Source organism: Panthera uncia, chromosome D1, assembly GCF_023721935.1.
Source record: "Panthera uncia isolate 11264 chromosome D1, Puncia_PCG_1.0, whole genome shotgun sequence".
NCBI lineage: Eukaryota > Metazoa > Chordata > Mammalia > Carnivora > Felidae > Panthera > Panthera uncia.
In genome coordinates this window covers 69,043,433-69,057,754 of record NC_064808.1, presented here as the reverse complement: position 1 = coordinate 69,057,754, position 14,322 = coordinate 69,043,433, and the positions used below count along the sequence as shown (strand labels likewise).

Genomic DNA, 14,322 nt, shown 5'->3' with positions numbered 1-14,322 from the left:
GGAATACTCAGAAGACAAAAAAGTGGCACATTCCAGGATTTTCAGGATTCTCGGGAATCCTGAGAGGTTGCACTAAAAGTTGAATCTAATGGAACCTGGGACCCCAAAAGAGGGGCACACGATGTTTAAAGAAAGTCTAGAGATGGTCCAAATAATAGAGTCTTACAAGAGACCCCTGCATAAAGCTGGGTCTCCAAAATACAACAACCTTCAGGATTGAAGATACACTAGAGATAAACCTGTTGGATGTATATATGAGGACTTGTAAAAGAAGAGAATAGAAAGAATGTGAAGGAGCTAAATTTGAATATATAATGACTAAGAATTTTCCAAACTGATAAAAACTATGAACTCTAGGATTCAGGCTGTCCAATGAATCCTGACCAAGCTAACTAAAAAATAATCTACATCCAGACCCATCATAGTTAAACTGTAATATTCAATATAATACTTAATGTTAAAAGTTGCAAAAGAGAGATTACACAAGATACCCAAACAGAATAAAAATTAGATTGGTAGCTGGTATCTCAATAACGTAATGCATAATGCATAAAACATCTTTCCTTTTGAAAATGAAATGAAAGACACATTTTCTACCAAAAAGTAACTGTTTGGAGCCAACAGGCATTCACTGAAAACAAAGAAAACTTCTAAAGGTATCATTCAACAAAACAAAGCCTCTAAAAGAAGCTCTTATATGATTCAAAGATTGGTAAGCAAGTTACCGCAAATATATGGAAAAAATGAATAAATATGGACTGTATGTAATAATAAAAGCAAGTATTATTCAAGTTGAAAAGAATAAGGTTGAATTAGAATTCTGGGTATAAATTGATAGGGCATGACCAAAGTGAAAGTATTCTAAGATGTTTGTATTGTAGAAATATTGATTGAATTATGACATTGTTAAGTAGGGATCGGATGTTTTAGTTTCCAGACTACTAAAAAATAAAACTAGTAAGATCAATCACCCAAGACAAAAAAAAAAAAAAAGGGGGGGGGGGAAACAGTTAGAAATCATCATGACCTAGGACATTCCAGAAAGTTACAGACTTTATCTTACATTTTTAGTATATGCAAGTTTGTATAGTTTTAATCTCGTGGGAACCAGGGAGGTTTCTTTCTTTTTCTAATCCTTATGTTTGGAATGCTTCTCTTTGGTTATTTACTTATTTATTTTTAACAAAGCAGATGTACGGTGTGTGCTTGGGGCAGAAATGGAGCCATACTTTAAGGTTTTGCCGAGTCATTTTGATCTTAGTAAATGTTAAAGTATAGCTTCTCTGGGAGCCCAGAGACAGAGCCTACAAACATGAAGAGTTGAAAATTCCCTTTATTTTATCACAACCATAAGTTGAATTATATATTCACTTCTATTTCTTTAAATCACAAGCTTATATTGCCTGTGTTTCAGATTCAGGTGTTCTCTATTGACATTGTGACAGCTCAGCTCTGTTTTTGTCCTTCAGTCCCACCTGCAAATGGTTTTGTACTATCACCATCTCCCAGTGTAGCTTAATTATTGTGACTATTCAGAGCAGAGCTGTGGTAAACTGTCAATTTTTGTTCTCCTGCACAACACACAGAAGTTCCTCCTTCCACAGGCAACATGTAAGACCAGTGTTCTATAGATTCTACCAGAAATGTTTTAAATATATAAACACATTATTTTATCTTTGTGTAGAGATAACATATGATATAGACTGAACAATATACTGCCTTTTTTTATGTCACAAAAGGTTAATAGAGATTTGTGGACCAAAATTATTTTGGTTATATTCAGAAAACATAATTTGAGGCTATATTAGTGAATTTTGGAAAGAGAACAATGCTCTCTGGTATATAATCTCCTTTTAATAAAGTCACCAAAAAAAGTTGTTTCCTTGACTTTAAAAAATGTCTCCCACTCAGGGGCGCCTGGGTGGCTCAGTTGGTTAAGCATCTAAGTCCAGCTCAGGTCATGATCTCACGGTCTGGTCTGTGAGTTCGAGCCCTGAATCTGGCTCTGTGCCGACAGCTCAAAGCCTGGAGCCTGCTTCAGATTCTGTGTCTCCCTCTCTCTCTGCCCCTCCCCTGATCATGCTCTGTCTCTCTCTGTCTCAAAAATAAATTAAAAAACAATTTTTTTAAGTGTCTCCTACTTGTTAGAATAACTCATAAACGTGGTCTAAAATCCACTTATTTGGTGATGCTGTAAAACTGGAGATTATCATAAAGGCAAATTGAATGAAAACAACTTGAATACTCCACTGGCTGAAAGACTTGCTGATGTAATGACTGTGTTTCTATATGAATTTGTACTGTACTTTATACTACAGTTTCTTTTGTGATCTTGCCCAATGATTCAGATAAGTTTGTACCTTATGTGGCTCATGGAAAAATTATGGGCTATATGGAGAATGCGGGGATTTTTGGAGGGTAGTGGTTGATTTGGCTTCATTTTAGATTGCCTCAGGAGAGGCAGATATTTGGTGCTCTAGTTAGTATAACGCAGGTCACTGTGTTAGTCAACACAGGTTCACTCCTGGTCTCCCATTACCCTTTGTTCCACTGCACTGGCCAGGACCTTAATTAAGTACAATGTTGAAAAGTGGTGACAGATATGCTTAACTTGAAGGGGATCTTTTCAGTGTCTCACCATCAATTTTGATAGTTACAGTGACCTTTATCAGGTAATGTCAACTAACTTCCAAGTTTACTAAGAGTTTTTGTCATGAATATATGTTTCATTGTGTTAAATATTTAGGGGGGGGGAATGTCTTTTGAGATAAGTATATAAGTTTTTCTTTTTCATAATGATAATTATGTTATCTATCTATATATATATTTATTACACATTTGGCTAGTATTTTTGCAATGTCTTTGTTGGCTTATAATTTCTAGATTACACTTGCCTTAAAAATGAGTTGAATATTTAATATTCTCTGAAATAAGTTGTGTTGTACTGTATTTAAATGATCTTTACAAAAATGATCTTTCACTTTAATCTTTCACACTTAAAGGAAAACCAGTTGGTCTTGATGCTTTGGGTTATGGGAATTTTTGAATTACAGATTTAATTTCTTTAATGTTCTAAAACTCTTTGGATTTTTAAAAGTGCATTCTTATGTCAATTTTCATGTTTTTTTCCATTTTGCATTTCATCTCATCTATGAATTGTTGGCATACTTCTTCCTAGTACTTTTTTATCTTTTTGAATTTCGGCAACATCTAGAGATATGCCTCTCTTTTTTACTCCTTATACTATTTATTTATGCATTCCTTGTATTTTTTTTTTCCTTATTGATCTTTGTCCTTTGGGGAACATAAGGGGTCAATCAGGTGGATTACCTCATTAGTGCTGACCAGGTAATTCCAAATTGACTAGTCAAAGGCTACATTCCTGGGAGAGGCTGAAACTGTACTAGGTTAGGTATTAAATCTTGGTTTGCTGAAGTGGGGCTTAGTACAATTAACTCCATTTTGGGCCTGTTGTATCTTTTTCTTTAACAGACAAAAATGAATTGAAACACTTATGTAGTAACCCTCTGTAACTCTTAATAAGGTTTTTGACTTTGCCCTAAAATTGACTACTAGATAAGTTTTTTAAGTCAGTATTTGCTTGGTATTTCTTTTTGTTTTGTTACTTTCAAACTTGCTGTGATGTTACATTCAAGTCACTCCTTATAAAATAGTACACAGCTGATTTTATTTAGTCTGACATACTATGTTTTTAACCAGTTTTTTCCTTTAAGTTTTTTTCTAATTACTTATATACAGCATTTAAAGCCCTTCTACCTTCTTATTATATGATTAATACTCTTCTTTTTTTCCCCTAATGCTGCTTTTGCTTTTGGCAAGATTGTGTATCCTGCACAGCTGTCTTAACTTGGGGTCAAATAAAACTCTTTTCCTTTTCCTTTAAAAGTTTTTAAAAGGTTTGTTTATTTTGTGTCAATGGTTGAATAGCAACTGCTTCAGGAAAGGGACATAGGGAGGAAGCAAGGCACTTGGAGAAGTCTGTGACTCTTCGTTCAGGTGTACTTGGATGAAAATAAAAAGGAAGATGAACCAATGATATAGCTTTTAAAAAATGAGGAAGCTTTAGGCAGTGTGATATTGTGATTTACAATAAATACATATTTGATCCTCTTTCCTTTTCTGGCACTGAGCTCCTAAAACCTCCTAAAAGGAATTTCCTGATGAGAGCAACAAAGGGTCTATTGTTAGGCTAACGAGGTAACTTTTGACCTCACCTAAGGATGGGGTCAGGTGGGCCAGGAGAACCAACTTTGTGATTAGAGCCTTGGGACTTTCCGTCCCATTGCCCACCTCCCACCAGGGAAGGGAGAGGACCTGGAAGTTGGATCAACCACCAATAGCCAAGATTTAATCATCACACCTATGTAATGAAGCCCATAAAAACTCAAAGGACAGGGTTCAGAGAGCTTCTGGGTTGGTGAACACATGGGAGTGTGGGGAGACTGGCACTCCTAGAGAAGGCATGAAAGCTCTGTGCTCTTTCCCACATACTGTGCTCTACGCATCTCTTCATCTGGCTATTGCTTCATGTCATTTACTGTCCTTTTACTGTACTAACTCAGTAATCTAAAATGTAAAATGTTTTTATAAATGTTGATTCACTCTAGCAAATTAATCAGACCTGAGGAGGGGATCATGGGAACCTCTGATTTCTCCCAGTCTGTCAGAAGTACAGGTAACAACCTGCTTACACTTGACACCCTGAGTTGGAGGGAGCCTTTGGAACTTCCAGTTTATAGCCAGTAGGTAGGTCAGAAACACAAGTAACAACCCAAGCTTTCAAGTGGCATCCTGAATGAGTGTGGAAGGGGACATTTTTAGAAGACTGACTTCTTACCTATGGAATCTGACGCAATCCCCAGGTAAATAGTGTCAGAATTGAATCGAATTCTAGAACAACCCAACTGGTGTCTGAGAATTGCTTATTGAATGCGTGGGGAAAACACTCGCCATCTCAGTAGAAATTGGTCTAGGAACCCAAATGAGAGAGCTGACACCATTCAAGAAAATCTCCGAAATGAAATTTCTACATGATACCTTTATGTTATGTGACAGGCTTGAAGAATTTAATAAATGCTTATAATAGCAAAAACAAATAATGAAATGGAATAATAAAAGCAAAGAAGGAAAAAAGAACTGCAAGTTTGCTATTTTCCTCATTGTATATAGATAATCCCAAATTTGACAGATCAAGACAAAGGTTTAAGTATATGTATATATTTTTTAACATAATATTTTATCATTAAACAATTTCCCTAAATACACTTTTATAGACTGCTTAGTACTCGATTATATATAGATAGATATGATACCTTATTTAACAAATGTTATGGGACCATATGCTGTACACTGATATTCTACACACCTTTTTTAAAAATACTTTTTAAATTTTGAGATTAATATTTTAAAAAGATAAACTATTAACTAGTATAATTTTAAAAAGTAGCTAATATGGAAAATTTTGAATCATGTTAGGAAATTTAGCATGGGATTATATGACTGGCTACAAAACTAACAGCATATTAGCCATTAAAAGATTGATTCATTAGTTGATAGAAGGTGATTGACATATTATGAAATTTTTTTAAATCTATATATATTTAAATCACATGACATTTTCAGTTCACTGATCAAGCTGGACATATTTAGAAGGCCCAGCTAACAAAAGGGCTGAAGGAAACTATCTAGATTAAAAGAGGTTATTTTAGTTAAGATATAGTAGCTTTAAAACTAAGGTATGCTAAATAGGATTAAAGGTATGAGTTTTATTTTATAAGCCTTCATATTGAATATATATCACGATGAGATATACCTCAGTTACTTGTATTATCTCTTCTTTCTCAAGTATGAACCCTAACTTGCAAACAAAATTGTATATTCTTTAGATATCCTTCTACAGACTTGCCATCCAAACTCTTCTCCTTCAAATGCCACATCCAAGTTCTGGGCACAGAGCTGAACACATGATCCTAGGAGACATATCATTAAATACCAGTAAAAACCTAATGACTCAAACTGTACACCAGGTGTCCTGAGTTTCCTGATAGCCCCAAACTTATGCAGTTTCTTTTACAGTCTGAACCTATCAAAAACGTGTTTATTTTAGTTGCTTGGAAGTACTAATATATTACTATATATTAGTATGCAATACTAAAAAAACAGAAAATACAACTGTCATCAAGCATTAATTTCTCATAATTTTTCCAACATCACATTAAATTCAAACATCATAGGAAAATAGCTGATACTGGTAATGAGATATGAAAAACATTCACAAGTTTCAATAATATTAATTTCTATCAATAATTAGAGATGGTATAGGGCCATTCTTTCATAAAAGGTACTTGAAAAAAATAGAGATGAGGGTAGTTTCTATCTCTCCCTTTTTTTTTTTTTTTTACCTCATTTCCATCTTCATCAATTATTGAGATGTAGTTGGGATGAGTCTTATTTGGATAGGACAACAGGACATCATAATGGGCTAACTCAACAGAATCCAGGCCAAATTCTTTCCACTGGGATTGAATTTGCTTTGCAAGCTGAAAGTTTTGTTCTGTTCCTGCTAAATGTGGCATCCGTGTAAAATTACTGGTGAACAAAAATTGAAAGTGGTTAGAAATTAATGTTTAGTCAGCCAGCATCCCAAATGAACAACCAAGTAAGGCAGATTTACATCTAAAAATTGCTTTGAAATGTGATACGTTAAAAAAAAAACAAAGCAGCACTATTATTGCATCAAATAGATCCTCAAAGTGTATTTTGAAGGTTTCATTCTGTAATTTGTATTCATTAAAGGAAAAACTGGAGAAACTGATCTTTGTAGAGAATTGTTATGTGCGATCCTTTGGACGTGTCCCCATATAGTAAATGAGGAAAGTATCATATCTTTCCTTAAGACTCATGCATCTTATAACTTTTATGGAATTATTTCTTTATTTCACTGTGTAAAATATATTTGGGAGGTAAAAATTATTTTCCTACAAAATACCAAGCTGTGACGTGCCAAGAATGATTGATAATCACATTTATTTTTAAAGACTGAAAGTTAGAGCCAAGTGAGAAACCTTTTGATTAGCAACCTGTATAAAGTATTTTCATTAAGGAATAATCTAAAAATATTTACACAAGTTCAGACTGAATCTCTTGTACTCCATTCATCATGCATAGTAATACACTTAAAAATCAATGATGATAATTAGCCTGACCAGGAATATCTTTAATTAATAAACTATGCAGCCAAAATTTTAGCCACCAAAAATATTGTCATGAGTTTATTAATCTCTCGTTTAATATATCTATAGAGTGGTGCTTTTTGTTTAAATTTTTCTTTTGTGGAAATGTGTTGTTTCTCTGAAAATTCAGCTCATTTGTATTTTCATCTTAAACCACTTAAAGGAAAAAAAATCCATATGACAATGCATCACGTATCATAAAAAGATATTTATTTCTAGATCATGAACTTCTTGAGCTTCATGAACTTCTGGTTCTGAATATGTAGGTCTTCCTAAAATTAGCACATGTCCATCCGTATAGTGAGTTTTAAAAGAAAAACAAACTAATAAATAGGTAACATGGCTATGATGATTCCACCTTCAAATACTTAATTTTACTGTGTATCTGAATTTTTGACTGAAAAATCAACTGCCAAGAATAACTTCCAATTTTTTTAAAAAAATGGGAGTTTTTGTTAATTTTTATAACTCCATTAAAATAATTTAAGTTATGTTTACAAAGATGGTATTAAAATCCTCATTCAAAAAATGTTTAAGGGCTTAACACCCTAGGGGCCAAAGGTGGGCTGCCCCAAGATGGGCCATTGTGGCATGATTATTCTGAGCTGAAGGCAATCAAGACCCTACAGGCTCAAAAGAAAGTTTTGTCCGTCCCTTAACAACACAGGAGAATCGAGACTGGTGGTCTTTCCCCAAATAAGGGTTACTAGCAGAGATAAATTTGATCTGGGTGATCCCTCTGTATAGGCAGGGCACACATCTATTACCAAACATCTGTTTTTCTCATTGCCCTGTGAAGCACATTTCTTTCACCTGAAGTCTCAGATCCCTACCCACTTCTTAGTTCAGGGTGACATGTATACTCATTTTGTCCTGCTTTGGAATTTCCATGTCTGTGTGGAATCCCTGTACGTATGCTATTAAATTTGATTTCCTCCTGTTAATCTGTTTGTGTCAATTTGATTCTTAGTCCTGGTAGAAGGACCTTGAAGGGCACAGGTCATTCTTGCTCCCATACAACCTCTTACACAAAGTTTCTAATGCATATTTACAAAATGTAGTAACAGAAATACACAATCTTAACAGGCAGCTGAGGTGTCTCTATATCCCTTCAACGTATACCTGCAGAGAAAAGAGAAAAAGAGCCAGCATGGTGCTATTTTTTTCTACATTACACAGATGGCAAACTGTAACATAAGTAAAATGGATGCAGATTATGCATATTTTCTGAAGTCACAGTGATAACTCTGTCCCTGCATCTAAGAAATGGGGTGTCTGGCTGGCTCCATCAGTAGAGCATGTGACTCTTAATATCGGCATCGTTGAGTTCGAGCCCCATGTTGAGGGTAGAGTTTACACACAAAAAAATGTTTTTTAAAAAGAAAAAAGAACAGTTGCCAATGGGGAGTCTTGAACCTGCTCTCCCCACCACCAAGAAAGAGGGAGGGAGGGAGGGAGGGAGGAGGATGGATTATTATCAGACCTGGCTATTATGAGTGAAATTCCTTGGAACGGTTTTGTCATTACCAACTAGGATACTACACTGTGCTACAAGCAGGGCTAGAACCCACTCATTTGGAGCAAAGCAAATCCTAATGAAGAGTGGGAAAAAATCCATTTCCAATGATAAATAAATTAACTGGCATAAAATCCTACAAGGAGTGTATTTGAGGTTTTGCCACTAAATTGTGTAATCCTGGCTAAATCTTCATTTTCTCATCTGTATATGGGGAGAATATTGTTCCCTCACTACTTCCCAAAGATCTGTGGCTCAGTTAGGTAACTGGTATTAAACTTCAGCTCTTAATTTTTATTATTTTAATCAATTAAGAGGTGTGTTGCAAGTAAGTTGTTGATCCAACTAAAATATCAAGTTTTAATCTCTTTCTTTTGTGCTAATGGTGAAACTCCTTGAGTTGCAAACAGAGGAGCTTGGTCAGGGTCAAGGAGGAATAATTAAGAAACTGCTTCCATTTTATTCAGGGTCCAGAGAGAGAAATTAAGGCATTCATTTTTCTTCTTTGCTGGTCAGTCTATGTCACAGGTTAGGAAAGGAAGAAGGAAGCAGCAGCGACAGCAGCTCTGTCTAGGAAGGAGATTGTATTTTGCTGGACCTCCACTTTTATTGTATCTATTATACATAATTATAGTGAAGTAAGTCCAAGAGTCAGAGGAGGAATTTCCACAAAATTTAAGCTTCAGGGTCTCTCACTTGAAATGGCCCTTCCAAACACCTAGAAGGTGCCCTAGCAAATGTTTATTTATGGCTTTAATTCTATTGTAATTAAAACAGACATATGTATGTAGGATCATGTGTGCACACTTATGCTTATTATATGTGTGCACGTAAATATATGTGTATATATACATAACTTCCCTTTATATAAAATCGTAACTTTTATCCACTAAGTAATCCTTCAATCACTAATAGGGACTTCAAGTATTCTGCTTTGAAAAACCTAAGTGTTCTAATCAATTACATACAATCATCCTACACAAGTGTTTTATTTTTAGTTGCTTTGCAAATACTCTGTAAGTTTACTCATTTACATCTTTTGCTTTACACTACAGATAGCTATTTCAGGAACTAGGGAGCTAGTTTGCAAACCCTGTCACATATATGCTCTCTAATCATCCTTGTCACAACAATATTATGGTCCCCACTTTATAGAGGTGGAAATGCGAGCTCAGGAAAGTTAAGTATTCACCCCTAGTGATTTTACTGTCAATAGGCAAAGATGGAATTTAAACTGAAGTATATCCAAGTCCAAAATCCAGATTTATTCTTTTGACTAGAATATAATGTCTTTTAAAACGGCAGTCATCAAACTATGTTCCCCCGACCAGATCCAGTTAACTTGTTTCTGTACACTCCACAAGCTAAAAATGGTTATTATATTTTAAATAGGTAGTGTATGTGTATGTATATATATATATATATATATATATATATATACATATATGTGTGTGTGTGTATATATATATAGTGACCTATAAATTATATGACATTCAAATTATAGTGCCCATAAATAAAGTTTTACTGAAACTGCCATTCTTATTTATGTATTTTCAATGGCTGCTTCTTGCTACAATAGCAGAGCAGAGTAGTTGTGACAGGGGCTGGTCCTTCACAGACAAGTTTGCTGGGTCCTCCTCAAAAATGGCTCTTGTGGTACAGTTTAGCTTAAAGTATAATCCTCTCTAGATGAAATATGATACAAGATTTTCAACAAATAAAACTTCTTTTAAAAACTCAGCTCCTATATATGAAATATTGGATCAATATTTCCAAACAGAATAACAATTTTCCAACAAATTATCCATATAAACTCTCAAGTATATGCTTACTATAAGAACCTCTTGATGTTCTCAGCTTTCAATTCATCCAAAAATGCCTTCTTCACATTAGGCTGTGGAACAATCTTAGTAGGTTCACTGGAGGATTTTATAAACCATCCTGTAAAATATATGCAAATATAGGAATGAGACATGAGCTCATTGACAGGACCTACTTTTCCTCATTACTGTATCTATCACGTAAAACACAAATTATCAATGACGTCCAGTCTTCTGGAGTGTAATTTCTCTTGCCCACTTCCACTGGAAAATAATCATGCAAACACTTCGAAAATACAGATCAGTCACAACATATTTTTTAATACAATTTCAATGACGAATATTGCTGTTATTCTTTAAAGAATGTTTTATAAGAAAAGGACTACTAAAATATGTTTCAACTAAGGGGGATAAAGAAAATCTCTTAAAGGTTAAGGAAAAAAGGAGATCCACCTACTTTCTTCTGAAACCTTCTATTTCCAGTGACTGCCCCTGTGCTGAGAATAAGCACTTAGTAAATGTTTATAATGAATTAATTATGAATCTATTTCAAGTACATAAATTATTTCAGTGAAGGAAACTCAGACTTGTCATTTGTTCTGTTTCCCAAACTCAAACAAAATGTATTGAGAGTCTGTTTCCAGTTGAAGCAGGCTGGAGACGCTGGACTTTAGAAAGCTACAAGGAAACTACAGTTTAGTTTTCCCAATGGCTTTGCAAGATGCCCACTACTGAGGGAAATGGGGTATCTTTACAGAGTTTATTTGGAAGAATGATATGATCTTGGCATAAAATGGTTACCAAAATCACCCATCCAGCTTTCTTGGAACTTTCCAGTTACAAATCACATACATACATACACACACCCATATATACATACTGAAATAAATGGTTGGCAGCAAATGGAAATTTAATTCCACCGGTACATAAAACAAAAGGACTTGGGTTAGAGTGTGGAATCAGGGAAGTATTCATTGGGGATGAAATGCTTGAATTGAGAGCTGAAAAAAATGAACAAAATGAAGAGGTGGGAAGCCTGTGGGAGAGTGGAGAGCAGAGAATCTTAGGGAAAAAATTAACAAGTCCTAATAAAGAACCTATTCAGGGGACGCCTGGGTGGCTCAGTCGGTCAGGTGTCCAACTTTGGCTCAGGTCATGTTCTCACAGTTCGTGAGTTTGAGCCCTGCATGGGGATCTGTGTTGACAGCTCAGAGCCCTGAGCCTGCCTCAGATTGTGTCTGCCTCACTCTCTGCCCCTCCCTCACTCGCTCTCTCTCTCTCTCAAAAATGAATAAACGTTAAAAAAAAAAAAAGAAAAAAAAAGAACCTATTTGGTGTCAGCCACTGAGCAGTGTACACGGAAGGGGCTGTGGGCAACAGCAGGAAGAATAAGATTGCCACCATGAAATGCAGTTTTTAATCCCTGTGCCAGCCTTACCAACTCTATTTCCCAACTCTATTTTACAGCTGAGACCATTGAAACTCAACTTGAACTGTGTCCTAATTACTGAGCGCCTATCTCATGCAAACCCCACAACAACCCTGGGGGTGGGGGTGGTTACTAACATCCATACGTTAGTTATAAGCAGAGTGAAGCTCAGAAGTCTTAGTCACCCCAGAAGTCACACAGCAAGCCAAAAAGAGTGCTGGATTGAGTCAAGGTTGCTGGTCTATGCCTGGTCTTCTTAATCCCAGAAGGAGAATCCAGAATTCAGAGCAGGGGTGAACGACATTAGGCTGGACCTGTGCACCAACGTCCAATGAGAAGCATCTCCTCACCAAGAAGGCACTAGGAAAAGTGCCAACGCCCCAATACTGGGCTAGAGGGTTCTGGTGCTACTTCATTTGCTATTCCGAATAAATTCCAGAAATTCTCCTCATCATAAAGATTGGAAAACGGAGGCGAAGAGAGACATGATAAACTGTTCAAAGCCACGAAAAAGTAACAGAGTCCAAATGAAAATGTAAGAGTCTGAGCTGGTCTGTGCTGCCCCTAGTTTTTATGGAAGTTGGGCTAAGTGTGCGAATCGGTACACAGAGAACGCCGCAGAACACTTACAGGCAAAGATCTGTTCAGAGCGCTGCCAGTAACAGCCAGTTCCCACGTGTTCCCCTAATTACGTAACTCGCAAGGACGACGGTATGAGGACGGAAAAGAGTCCCGTGCAGCAATGCCCGGACGTTTACCTACTGTATACATGAAGCAGCCCGGGCAACACTAGAGTCCCTGCCTGCAAAGCTCCCTGGACGACCTGGTTCAACTGCCGCCGCTGACCTGCGGGAGTACGTCCTAAGACTTACCAATTGCTCACAGGGCTCGAGCGGGTGGGACCTGCTGAAGTCCAGTTTCATGAGCTCTGCGCTCCACTCCTTACCCGGGGTGACTGTCCAGAACCCAACCCAGCGCCCCCCTCAGCTGACTCGCGGGGGCCGGTCCCCACTTTCCGCCCCCCGGAGGGGAACGCGCCACAGGACCGCGCTCTACAGGCGGCCCGCGAGTCCCGGGAACCGCGGGGCTGCGCAGTAGGCTCCGGCGCGCGCAAGCCCAGCCCGCCCGTACCGAAGAGGAAGCCAACGATCAAGAGGCCGGCGGCCAGCGCCAGCGCCCCGACACACAGCCAGCGCGGGCGGCGCCAAGCCGCAAAGCTCGAGTCGGCTTCGTGAAGGGGATTCCACATCTCGGCGCGGGCGGCGGGGCCTCCCCAGACCTGCGCCTCTGCTGTGGTCCCGCTGCAGCCTCGCGGCGGGACGGAAGACTCCTCCGGCCAGGGAGCGCCCCCGGGCTACTGCAGGCTGGCTCCGCTAGCGGTCCGGGGCTCCGGTTTCCCCGCCCCAAAACAGCGCTAGCTCACTCCGAGCCAATCAGCTCCCTGAGTTTTTGCAAAGTGCCAACACCCGCAGTCCAGCCACAGGAAGCTGAACAGTTACGACTTGTGAACTTTTCTGTATGCCTATATACAGTAATTAAAACCTTCCTTAAAAAGATAAAGGCAGAGGAGCATCGCATTTTGTATTTCTTAAAGTATCTTGTGTGTATGCATAGAAAAATGTGAGGGTAGGGTTTGGACCGAAATGTTTACAGTATTTACCTCTGGAGGGTGGTAACAGTGAGGGAAGGGAGAGAAGAGGGTAAAAGATGTACTTGAGTTTCTTATTTCCTATACTTCTATGTACCTTTCTTTAAATACTAAGCAAGTTTTATTTAGTAATAAAAATTAACAGGAAAAAAAAAGCCTGCATTTTACTTAAATATTACAAATGTGGTTTTTCTTAAAGTATAAGAAGCTGTTTTCTTCTATGGGAAAGGTATTCTGCTCTTTTTCGTTTTGTTTCGTAAGAATTTATATATAATACTGTATGCCTATATTTTTTAAATTTATTTGTTTTACTCAGGAATGAAGATTTTCATATCAATACATAGATTATATCCTTTACTGTTTTTAGTAACTTTATAATATTTTAAAGAATAGGTGTGAAAATGCAATTTTTATTCTAAGCATACCAAAGATTTCAATGTGTATCTGATTCACATAAGAATTAAATATATTGAGGGGCGCCTGGGTGGCTCAATTGGTTAAGTGTCAAACTCTTGATTTCAGCTCAGGGCATGGTCTCATAGGTTGTGAGATCAAGCCTGGCCTGGGGCTCTGTGCTGACAGTGCAGAGCCTGCTTGGGATTCTCTCTCACACGTGAGCTCACATGCTCTCTCTAAAAATAAATAAAAAATTTTTA

General features: G+C 37.3%; 1 protein-coding gene across 2 annotated transcripts in view; it reads right to left on the bottom strand.

The window, feature by feature from the left end:
- The window catches only part of LOC125938240 (Putative N-acetylated-alpha-linked acidic dipeptidase), a 67,855-nt gene extending 54,459 nt beyond the window's left edge, over positions 1-13,396 (bottom strand). Inside the window, exons 1-3 of one of the 2 annotated variants that reach the window (XM_049653274.1) lie at positions 13,150-13,396; positions 10,602-10,710; positions 6,423-6,609 (exon numbers count right to left, since the gene is read on the bottom strand). In XM_049653274.1, the coding sequence (XP_049509231.1) occupies positions 6,423-6,609; positions 10,602-10,710; positions 13,150-13,267 (414 nt within the window). In that variant the 5' untranslated portion in view covers positions 13,268-13,396. Of the gene's footprint in view, positions 1-6,422; positions 8,376-10,601; positions 10,711-13,149 lie in introns of those variants that run through there. The other variant, XM_049653283.1, reaches the window with a different exon arrangement.
- Positions 13,397-14,322: the final 926 nt, after the last annotated feature.